The sequence below is a fragment of the Mustela nivalis genome, assembly GCF_964662115.1.
Source record: "Mustela nivalis genome assembly, chromosome: 1".
NCBI lineage: Eukaryota > Metazoa > Chordata > Mammalia > Carnivora > Mustelidae > Mustela > Mustela nivalis.
The window spans coordinates 194,702,679-194,715,040 of NC_139020.1; the positions used below are offsets into that span (position 1 = coordinate 194,702,679).

General features: G+C 37.0%; 1 protein-coding gene across 50 annotated transcripts in view; it reads left to right on the top strand.

The window, feature by feature from the left end:
- Nucleotides 1-12,362, top strand: part of PBRM1 (polybromo 1) — a 128,294-nt gene that overhangs the window by 34,016 nt on the left and 81,916 nt on the right. For all 50 annotated transcript variants that reach the window (XM_082701028.1, XM_082701052.1, XM_082701067.1 and 47 more), the window contains 5 exons: nt 877-975; nt 3,626-3,711; nt 4,912-5,007; nt 5,644-5,735; nt 9,311-9,524. In XM_082701028.1, coding sequence (XP_082557154.1) covers nt 877-975; nt 3,626-3,711; nt 4,912-5,007; nt 5,644-5,735; nt 9,311-9,524 — 587 coding nt within the window. The remainder of the gene's footprint in view (nt 1-876; nt 976-3,625; nt 3,712-4,911; nt 5,008-5,643; nt 5,736-9,310; nt 9,525-12,362) is intronic.

Below are 12,362 nucleotides of genomic sequence, written 5' to 3' on the forward strand. Positions count from 1 at the left end.
CTCTTGATCCTGGGGTTGTGAGTTCGAGCCCCACCTTGGGTGTAGAGATTATTTAAAAATAAAATCTTTAAGAAAAAAAAAAGATAAACAGAGTGTGCTCAGTTGTTGGATATCCTCACTTGGCAAATCACCAGCTACTCACCTTTGCCTGGCTGTCTGGATTTTGCCTCATTTGTCCTTACTATACAGCCTTTGCTTATGGTTCTTCCTTCCTCCACCCTCTACTCCACTTAATTTGGTTTTCTCAGTCTCTTTAGAATGTGTCTGTTCGTTTCTGTGTCCTTCTTGTTAACCCTGTATAACTTCTGCTTAGAGTGTCTTCCTCCTTCCTTTTCTTTGAAAATTGAAGGCAGTTCTCAGTTTCCCTGGATTATTTGGGATCGAGTGAGCTTTAAGATATGGCAGCTCTAACACAGAGCCTAGTACATAGTAGGTACTCAAAGAGTTTAACCTCTGTGCTAGACTATTTTATCTGAAGTGGTCTGTAAAACTAGAGGGGTTTTACTTCACACCCTTAATTCACCTTTACTTTACAATCCTTAATGGATTAGTATTCGTGAAGCACTTAGAACAGTGCTTGACACTGTGTGTTTGCTGAATTAAAAACTTTTACATTATTTGATCTTTTAAAAATTGTAAGTTTTTGTGAAACTAACATAGCTCTGATTGTTACGTATCTCAAAAACTTGTGTGTAAATGGACAGTTGTAGTTTATAGAAGAGAAAATGACTTTATATATTGTGCATACGTGTATATTCCAATAAAGTCTTTGAATATGGTGAGAATTTAAAAATATGTGGAGTTCTTTTTTTCTTAAAGGTCTTGCTGATTAACTTTCAGTTAAGAGGAACTGCTATATTTTGTTGTTTACTCTAGAATGGAAGCTACAAGAGTATTCATGCAATGGCCAAAGATATAGATCTCCTAGCAAAAAATGCCAAAACTTACAATGAGCCTGGTTCTCAAGTGTTCAAGGTTAGTTTTTCGCTGTTGTTGTTTTCATTGGTAAGAGTAGACACCTTAATTTAGAGCCAGCAATTTTTATGCAACAACTTTACTGAGGTGAAATTCACATCATACCATACATTTCACTCAAAGTGTATGATTTAATGGTTTTTACTGTATTCTGAGTTGTGCCGCCATGACCACATTCAGTGAACAGTCACTCCATTTGCCCCTAGTCTCCCCATTTTAGGAGCACTGGCTTACTTTCTGTCTCTGTGAATTTACCTATTTTGAACTTTTCATGTAAATGGAATCACACAGATGTGGTCCTTTATGACTGGCATCTTGCACTGAGCATGATGCTATTAATATATTCATGTTGCAGCATGTATCACTTCATCGTTCTTTCCATTGCTAAGTAATACTTCGTTACATTTGTATACTATGTTTTAGTTACCCACTTATCAATTGCTAGACATTTGGGTTGTTTCCACTTTATAGCTATTATAAAGAATGCTGCTGTGAACATTCATGTTTAAGTTTTTATGTGGACATAGTATTTTCATTTTGGGGGTATGTACCTAGGAATGAAATTGCTGGTCCACGTGGTAACTATATATTTAACTTCTTGATGAACCACCAAATTGTTTTCCAAACCAGCTATACCATTTCACATTTGCACTAGAAATCTGCAAGTGTAATTTCTCCACATTCTCAATAACATTTATTTTCCGTTTTTGTTTTTATGATAGCCATCCTTGTTGGTATGAAGTAGTATCTCATTGTGTTTTGAATATTATTTCCCTGATGATTAGTGATGTTGAACATCTTTTTGTGTGTCTATCAGCCATTCACATACCTTCTTTGAAAAACTTTTTAATCAGATCCTTACCCCATTTTTTAATTGGGTTACCTGTTTTTTTATTGTTGAATTGTTAGATTTTTTAATATAATCTTAGACATTAAAGTAGGTGTATGATTTACAAATATTTTCTCCCATTCTGTGGATTGTTTTCACTTTCATGATAATGTCCTTTGACAAAGTTTTTAATTTGGTTAAGTCCAGTTGTCTGCCTTTTTTTTTTTTTTAACTTTTTTTTTATTAACATATAATGTATTATTAGCCCCAGGGATATAGGTCTGTGAATCACGAGGTTTACACACTTCACAGCACTCATTATAGCACATACCCTCCCCAATGTCCATATCCCCACCACCCTCTCCCTACCCCCTTCACCCCAGCAACCCTCAGTTTGTTTTGTGAGATTAAGAGTCTCTTACGGTTTAAGAAAGCATTAATCCAAGGCCATAACACCTGTGTTTTCATCTAAGAATTTTATACTTTCAGCCCTTAAATCTAAATGTATCCATTTTGGATATATTTTTGTATACTTGAATTAGGTGTGAGGTAGGAATTTACATTCATTCTTCCACACGGAATGCTCATTTGTCCCAGCACCTTCTATTCAAAAGACTGTTCTTTCCCCCACTGAATTGCATTGGCACCCTGTTGAAAATCAGTTGACTTAAGGTGTATGGGTTTGTTTCTGTAATCTCAGTTCTGTTCCATTTATTTATATGTCTGTCTTAATGTAAGATAGAAGGTTTGGTTTTGATCTACTTTTTAGTGAAATATTGATTTAGTCTCTCCTTTAAACTTCATAAATATAAAAAGCAATTTCTGCAGTGCAACACACATTGTGAAATGTCTCTTTCATTGCTTTGCAGTTCTCTCCTACAAATTTTACAGTCCTGTAACACAGTTGCTTATAGACATTTTTTGTATTAGTGATAAGTCATTGGGAATTTAGCAGAGGATTTTCAGAAAACCTTTGGGGAGTCAAATCATTTAGACTTTTGGGCACCTGGGTGGCTCAGTGGGTTAGGCCTCTGCCTTCGGCTCAGGTCATAATCTCAGGATCCTAGGATCAAGCACCATATTGGGCTATCTGCTAGGTGGGAAGCCTGCTTCCCCCTGTCTCTCTGTCTGCCTCTCTGTCTACTTGTGATCTCTTTCTGTCAGATAAATAAATAGTCTTCAAAAAAATCATTTAGACTTTCAGAATGCTGCCTCAAATAGAGTTGCTTTTGGTAGTTAACCTATCTTCAGTTTTAATCAATATTCATCTTTTAAGAAACTTTTAGTAAAAATCAGAAACGAGCTATGAAGTTCTTGTATTCTTAGTCCTTGATAGGACATTAATAGTAGAATACTAATAGTTTGTTGATGTAGTTAAGATTGTACATTTTGGTCTGATTATTTTCCGTAAAATAAATTTTAGAGAGAGGTGAAACTAGATTTGATATATTAATATGCTATTGATTTAAGCAAGTATATTCATCCTAAATTTGTGTGCATAGCCTTTAATCTTAGAAGTGTATCTTTGTATCAGTTTTTAAGTCAGTGGACACAGAGTTCATTGAATTTTCACCCATTTTTCCTTGTTCACTGTTAGATCTTTGTGCATTACTTGACTAATTATGAAAGAGCTGGGAGGCTTTTTAACTTATGTATAATTGTGATGATGTTCTCAAAGATGGAAAGGTTAGAGGATGCAGCTTTATGGATAGTAAATGGATGACTCCAAATGGAAGAGTGCCATAGAAAGTGTCCAGTGCATGACTGATGGCATTTTAGACTGTCCCTGTTTTCCTAAACCAAGTAATTTTATCTTGACAGGATGCAAATTCTATTAAAAAAATATTTTATATGAAAAAGGCAGAAATTGAACATCATGAAATGGCTAAGTCAAGCCTTCGAATAAGGTATGTTTTTAAAATGTCTATACTCGGGGCACCTGGGTGGCTCAGTCAGTTAATTAAGTATCTGCCTTTGGCTTGGGTCATGATCCTGGGGTCCTGGGATCAATCACCACATCAGGCCCCTTGCTCAGCACGGAGCCCTCTTCTCCCTCTGCTCCTCTCCTGCTCGTGCTTTCTCTCTCTTTCAAATAAATTAAATCTTAAAAAATAATAATAATGAAATAAAATGTCTAAATCCGTGTGCCTTTTTTATTTACCAAATTTTCTAGCTAGTGGAATCAATGCAGTGGAAAACAAGAAGTATATTGCATTTGAAAAGTATAATTACAGTTGATAATGTGATTCTGAAGAGAATAGATATAGCTCTTCCTCAACCCTTCCATTGCAGCTGAAAGGCTTTATTTAAAAACAGTTTGGGGGCACCTGGGTGGCTCAGTAGGTGAAGTATCTGCCTTCAGCTCAGGTCATGAACCCAGGGTCCTGGGATCAAGTCCCATGTTGGGCTCCCTGCTCAGCAGGAAGTCTGCTTCTCCCTCTGCCTGCCACTCTGCTCTGCTCTCTCTCTGACAAATAAATAAAATCTTAAAAAAAAATTTTTTTTTTGTAAAACAAACAATTTTTGAGGTTAAATACTATTATCTACTCATTGTTATATAGGTACATATTCATATTTAAATGTGACATACTACATATTAATGTATATTATATATGGCAAGCATCTATATAATATCATGGTATTTTTATGTTATATTTAATGGTATATATTTATATCGGCAGCAAGAGCATTTAGCCAGATGTCAGGAGATTAGAGTCTCATCCTGCCTCTTTCTTGTGCAAGGACTAGGACTTTGAACAAGTCTTACTTCTGGGATTCCTTGCCTCTTTCAAGAAATGGAAGCTGAGGTGGCTGCTTTCAAAGCTTTCTTCTGTCCCTGACATTTCCTTCATTACCAGATCCTTTGTCACTGCAGGGACCATAAGCACTCCAGGACCAGCCCTCATCTATTCTCTTCGGCAGAGTCCTGCGATTTTGGAGCAAAGTGTTCTGTACAGTAATGGCTCAAATATTTGAGCATTTCTACTTAGAAACAAAACAACAAAAAAAATGCTTGCTTCCCTTTTTTGTTTACCTAGCATTCTGATTCCAGCTGTCAGTTTTCTGAGGTTATTTATTTATTTATTTTTAATCTTATCTCTGGATAGGACTCCATCAAATTTGGCTACAGCCAGGCTGACAGGTCCTTCTCACAGTAAAGGCAGCCTTGGTGAAGAGAGAAATCCCACTAGCAAGTATTACCGGTGAGAGAGTGAGTGTGTTTAGTCTGAGAACTGACCTTGTTTATGAGGCTAGGCTTACTAGTGTTTGCCTGATGGCTATCAGGAAGTAATTCTTTGAGGTATAATTGGGTTATTATGACAATTGTTATCAAATAACCCTTATTTAAAAGGTTGAGGTGCTATATAGTCCGCCTGACCTGCCTGACTTCTGGAAAATGATTAAGCAGAAGTTGTCAGGGAGTGTTTAATATTTCCAGTAAAATAAATTGTGGAAAAATACTAAAAGATTCTGTATTCGAAGTAGAATTTGTGTTCATTGTAGGATTTTGAACATCTTGGAAGAAAATTAACCAGTAAAGATGAATGAATCTTTATTTTTTGTAAAATAAGGAGTAGTGCTGCATTTAAGTAACACAATTGGAAGTAGCCTTCTTTAGGCTTTCTACACCACTCCCTCTCTTTTCAGAGAAAAAATTGGTCTTGGCTAAGATTGCTTATGGGGACTGTTAAAAGTACAAGGATAAATTGAGCACACAGTTGAATAGAAATTGTTTTTCTTTGATGTGAATGTTTTCTTAACAGTTCCTGTTTCCTCTAAAGTAACCAAATTATTATAACCTCTTTCCCTGTCTTCTGATTACTTATTTTTCTTTGTAGTAATAAAAGAACAGTCCAAGGGGGTCGTTTGTCAGCAATTACCATGGCACTTCAGTATGGCTCAGAAAGTGAAGAGGATGCTGCTTTAGCTGGTGGGTATTAGGTCATGACCAGTTAATGCCTTCTCAGTGGATCTTCTAGTGAAGGAAACTTACAGTAACTTTGGTCTGGCTGGGAGTTTGTCAGTTTTTGGAGTACATGCTGTTTTGTTGTGTTTTGACTGCACTCTTTCGTTGGCCAACTTATCAAAACCTTATTTAGTGTTATATCTTGTATCTAAGTAAATAAATACTTCTATAAGAACAATTGATTTACTAGCCTTAGCAGATCCTGGTTTCAAGCGTATAATGATAAATAGTGAGTGAGTACTAGTGACGCCATTGAGAAACCCGAGGGAGATATTCATACCATCTTAGATTTCCAGGTCACTGGCTTGTATTTTCAGTAGGCTATAATTTCTTCCTGGCTAGAGCTTCTGGTTTAAAGATAATGTTTAAAAAAAAAAAAAAAAAAAAAAAAGATAGATGTAAATTACAATCAGAGCACCATAGTCAGTTGTCATTTAAACAAGTTCAACACAGGACATTGGACAATAAAATCCATGTAAAAGTACACTATCTGTTAAATAGCAAAGAACAGCTGTAGAGGTATGTTTGATTTCATTGTCTCTGTCTGAAGTATGCTGTAATTTTCTTTATTTTACTACAGACAATTTTTATATGTACAGATAAAATTTATTTCATGAAATTACTCTGGCCTATTGTCAGATTTCATCATCAAGTATGAGAACAGATTTTTCCACCTGTGTGTCTCATTTTCTACTAAATCTTGCATAGAAGGTTCAAAATTACTATTAGAGTATAGATGTAATTTTTTGACACTCATCTCAGAATTTCTTTTTAACTTAAGTCGTGTTATCAGAAATTGAAGGAAAATTTGTTTTTATTAGCTTTGTTTTTCACTGGTTATAAAAGTGACACACATGTTATGTTTAGGTTTCCTTCTAACATTTGGTTACTTCATTAACCTTATAAGTAGCATAACAAATTAAAGGAAACCCCACCTAAAAAGCATTTATTGTTTGCTTTTTTTTTCTAATAAATAGTACTAGCGTTCTTCTTTAGTAACCTTAGCTATTAGAGTACTTGCCAGTCAGCTCTGTATGTAGTAGATCTTTCAGGCTGCTCTGCATAGCTGTTTACCCTTGATTTAGCCAAGATTCTAATCTATTTGGTTTCTACTTCCTGCTGCTGGAAACAACTTAGGGCTAAGATACAGTTAAAATAGCAAAGAAGGGATAACTGATGATCTTGGAGGGACAAGAGCCCATGGAGAGAAGACATAAGAATTCAGAACCCCCTCCCCCAAAATTCAGAAAGTGTGGCCTGTGTTCTGGAGGTGATTTGTTTTAGAGACCAACTACTTTATGTAGCCTTTCAGTTCCCCTCCGCAAAAACAAAATAAGAAAAGAAGGCAAAAAGAAACAGAGAAAATGGGACAAGTGGAAAGTATAAAGTTGAGAGAGACAAAAGTTGTATCAGAAATCACATCAGTGTCAATGACCCAAATTTGCCAATTATAACAGTTTTAGATTAGATTTTTTTTTTTAAATCCGGTTGTATGCTGATTGCAAGAGACACATCTGAAATGTCAAAATACAGGAAAGTTTAATGTGAAAGGATGGAAAAATATACATAGGGCAAATAATAACCAAAGGATAGTTACATTGACTTCTGATAGAATGAACTTTTAAACAGAAAGCATTACCAAGGATAGAAAGGATTCACCTCATAATGACAAAAGGTTTATTTCAGCAGGAAAATAAATTACAAAACTCAAAATACATAAAACAACCAGATAGAAGGTGGCAGAGAAAGTGAAAACATTGCCCTAGAGTGGGAGTTCACTGCTTTCCATTGCTAGATAAGCAGCCAGAAAACCAGTGAAGACGATTATTTGAATACACAGTGCTTATTTCTCACCAGTGTGTTTATTTCCTGTTTCCTGCAAAAACTAATTACTATAAGCTTGGTTTGGTGGCTTAAAACAACACGAATGTATTCTCTTTGATTCTGGAGGTTGGCAGTCTAAAGTCAAGTTGTTGGCAGGCAAGTGTTCCTCTGGAGGCTCTAGGTGATAAACCATTCCCTCTCCTTTTCTAATTTCTAGAAGCTACCTGTATACCTTGGCTAATGGCTCCTTCCTCTCTATTCAAAATGTAGCACTCCCAGTCTGTATCTGTCATCTCGTCTCCTTTCTCCTTTGACCTTGCCTGCCTCTTATAAGGACCCTTGCAATGACATTTAGTGCTCAGAGTTTAATCCAGGATAATCTCCCAAATTCAGGATCCTTAACTTCCAATCATATCTGCAAAGTCTCTTTTGTCATATAAGGTAATAGTCACAGTTTTGTGGATTAAGACTTGGATATATTGGGGGGTACTATTCAGCTGACACAAGATGGAAATAAACAGGCAAGTATTCCTCTGATTCTTGTGGAACAGTCACAGATATTAATCATATACTTAGCCATGAAACGAATTTCAACCAATTTAAAAGTTGGGTATTATTTCTGACCATAATACAGCTGTGGTAAACACCTAATCTTTAAAAGGTAAAAGTTAAAAACCCAAACACTGAGGAAATACAAAAGTCTCCAGATGCTTGGGTTTTTCTTTTTAAAAAGGAAAAATTATAATAGGAATTTAATTACCTGAGATTGAACAATAGCAATAATGAGAACAGTATATATCAAAACAGTGGGGACAAAGCTAAAGCTGTACTTTGGAGAGCAGGTTAGGTCTGAATGTCTGTCTAAACAGACAGCTGAAAGTCAATGAACTAGGGACTCCTGGGTGGCTCAGTGGGCTAAGCATCTGCCGTCAACTCAGGTCCTGGGATTGAGCCCCACATGAGGCTCTCTCCTCTTCAGCGACTCTGCTTCTCCCTCTCCCTCTGATCTCTCTCACTCTCACTCTCAATTAGAAAAGAAAAGTGAACTAATAAACATCTAACATAAGTAAATAATAAGAGGATAAAAGCAGAGACATTAGAAGAAAAGGTAAGAAAGCTAAGAGCAGAAATGAATTTGTTAGAAAGGAAACCTGTGGTAGAAAAAAACAATAAAGTCAGAGTTTTTCTGTTAAAACTATTAATAAAATAGGCACATCTGTAGTGAGACTGTCAAGAAAGAAACAGAAAGGGGTGCCTGGGTGGCTCTGTTGTTAAACGTGTGCCTTCGGCTCAGGTCATGATCCCAGGGTCCTGGGATTGAGCCCCACATCAGGCTCCCTGCTCAGCCAGAAGCCTGCTTCTCCCTCTCCCACTCCCCCTGCTTGTGTTCCCTCTCTAGCTGTGTCTCTCTCTGTCAAATAAATACATAAAATGTTAAAAAAAAAAAAAAGCACATTTAAAGAGAGAAACTCTTTTGTAACTTTTAAAAAACAGTATAATGTTTTCTGTGTAACACTTTATTCTGTTTCTGTGTAACATTTCTCTAAGTAAATATGCAATTATATTAAGCACTACTGACAGCATCTTTAATGACAGCTGGCAACTCTTCTTTTAAAATAAGTATTCTCAAACATATAAATCTTACTTTGGAAGGTTGTTAAAAGAGCTTTATTTTAAAGCATGGTTCTTTCTTCCCCTTTTTTGTCTTTTTTTAGCTGCACGTTATGAAGAAGGAGAATCAGAAGCAGAGAGCATTACTTCATTTATGGATGTTTCAAATCCTTTTTATCAGCTTTATGACACAGTTAGGAGTTGTCGGAATAACCAAGGGCAGCTAATAGCTGAACCTTTTTTCCATTTGCCTTCAAAGAAAAAATACCCTGATTATTATCAGCAAATTAAAATGCCTATATCCCTACAGCAGATCAGGTAAGATGCTTTCTACATTACTCAATAGAAATCCATTTTCTTGTGGTTGAGCCTGTACATGTATCTCCTTACTAAAATGGATAAACATATTAAAGGTAAAAATATTTTCACATGTCTAGAGTATACTTTGATTATTACTTCTATATGAAAACTGAGAAATAAATTTGATTAAATACACATTTATACTGTAATAGAGTCAAGGCAAATAAAAACATGATAGGCATTTGTGTGTCAGATTATAGACTATAGAGTCATGCAACTCAGAACTTAAATGTTCATTTTCTTACAACTGAACAAAGCACAAAAATCTTTCTGCTTATACTTTTTATTGATTTTTTAAAAATTATTGGTATTTTAAATACAACAGTTAAACTCTATTTAAATTTTTATCTAAAGTTGAATCCAGAATAAGCACAGGCAGTTCTTAGGGAATTCATTAGCTGAAACAGTACCTGAAAGATGGCTCATCTTGGTTCCCTTTTTCTGTTTAAAACAGTCATTGGGGGGCGCCTGGGTGGCTCAGTGGTTAGGCCGCTGCCTTCGGCTCAGGTCATGATCTCAGGGTCCTGGGATCGAGTCCCGCATCGGGCTCTCTGCTCAGCAGGGAGCCTGCTTCCTCCTCTCTCTCTCTACCTGCCTCTCTGCCCACTTGTGATTTCTCTCTGTCAAATAAATAAATAAAATCTTTAAAAAAAAAAAAATATTAAAAAAAAAAAATAAAATAAAACAGTCATTGGGGGTTGCCTGGCTGACTCAGTCAGTAGAGCATGCGACTCTGGATCTCAGGGTCGTGAGTTCAAGCTCCACACTGGACATGCAGCCTACAATCAGTCAATCAATCAATAAAACAAATGTTGGGAATTCAGATAGAATACTGAAACCCCACCGCCTCATCATTAAAAATAATAGGAAATAAGTAATATCATAACTCTCACAGTGCGAGTTGGGTTCTACAGTATACTCAGAGGTGACAAGGTAAAAATATATCTCAACTAGACAAAATTAGAATAGGCTGGTATTTATCAGGACAGATAACTAACCTTTCAAATAATAGCAATTAAAATTCTTTTACTCGCTGGATTCTAGAAAATGAGATTGCGAACAACATAATGTTTCACGGTTTTGTATTTATAACTTCTGTTTTCATCACTTGATCAGTAAAATTTATGGTGTTTTTACTTAATGCAAACTTAGGAGGTTTTGTACCCAAATAGGATACAGGAAGTCAGTTTATTTGATCCTCTTAAAATAACATGGAAATTAAAGCTGCCGTTCATTAAAAAAATAGCTTGGAAATTTGTCTTTTATACTCTTTGCCTTGGAAAAGATAGTGACAGTTTTATAGGTGTTGAGAGATTCCCTTTTAACTCAACAATCTTTTTTTTTAAAGATTTCATTTATTTATTTGACAGATACAGATAGCAAGAGAGAGAACACAAGCGGAGGGAGTGGGAGAGGGAGAAGCAGGCTTCCCACTGAATGGGGATCCTGGTGGCGGGCCTCGATCTCAGGAGCCTGGAATCATGACCTGAGCTGAAGGCAGATGCCTGACTACTGAGCCACCCAGGCACCCCATTAACTCAACAGTTTTTGTCTTTTGTTTCTTTTCTCCCTCAGCCTTTTTTTTTTTTAGTCTAAATAATGAGTCTAGTGTAAAGGAAGACATATTCTCAGCCAACCCAAACACCTGCCTACAACCTTCTTCCAAGTTAGAATTTTCTTTTTTTTTTTTCTTTTTTAAAGATTTTATTTACTTATTTGACAGAGAGACTGAGGTCACAAGTAGGCAGAGAGGCAGGCAGAGAGAGAGAGGGAGAGAGAGGGGGAAGCAGGCTCCCTGCTGAGCAGAGAGCCCGATGCGGGACTCTATCCCAAGAGCCTGAGATAATGACCTGAGCCGAAGGCAGAGGCTTAACCCACTGAGCCACCCAGGCACCCTAAGTTAGAATTTTCTAATAGAAACCTTGCTTGGTTAAGTCAGTAATTCTGCACCTCTCCCCCCTTTTTAAACTTATTTCTTGACAGTTGTCTGGCACACAGGTAGAGGAGTGTGAGGAACAGAAATGACTGAGGCTTAGCTGGTAGCTCACTAGAGTTTTGAAGGGTTAGCTCTTAGCGTGACTAATCTACCTCCGTTTCCAAGGACACATGGCCAGTGGTGCCTGACAGGACCTGGCCTACCTTCCATTGTCTCTGCATCAGAGCAACATGGAAATCTACAGCAGTGCTGCCCAGTAGAACTTTCTATGATGGTGGAAATGTTTTCTGTGCCCTGTCCAATATGTTAGCCATGGGACTATTAAGCACTTGAGATGTGACTGGTACAAGTAAGGAACTAGATTTTAAATTTTACTTCAATTTTAAAAAAGCCCCATGTGGCTAGTGGCTAATGTTATTATATGGCACAGTCCCAGGAAGATTTTTTGGTGGAAGGATGATAGTTGAGTGTCATCAAAAGCAATAAAAAGAGGGGCGCCTGGGTGGCACAGTCATTTAAGCATCCAGCTCTTGGTTTCAGCTCAGGTCATGATCTCAGGGTCCTGGGATCGAGCCCCACCTCAGGCACCATGCCCAGCAAGGAGTCTGCTTAGGACTCTCTTGTCTCTCTGCCCCTTGCCCCCCAAGCACATATACTCTCTCACTCTCTTTCTCTCTCTAAAATAAATAAATCATTTAAAAGGCAACAGAAATGAAAGAGTGGGCAGGAGCTAGACAGTGTGGCCCAAATGCTACCTTCCACTTTGCTGGGGCTTGTCATCCCCATCTTTTATTTCCCTTTGTGCCTATCCTGTCCCCCTCTAATTTTGGTGGACATCAGTCTGATAAATGTCTGTAGAT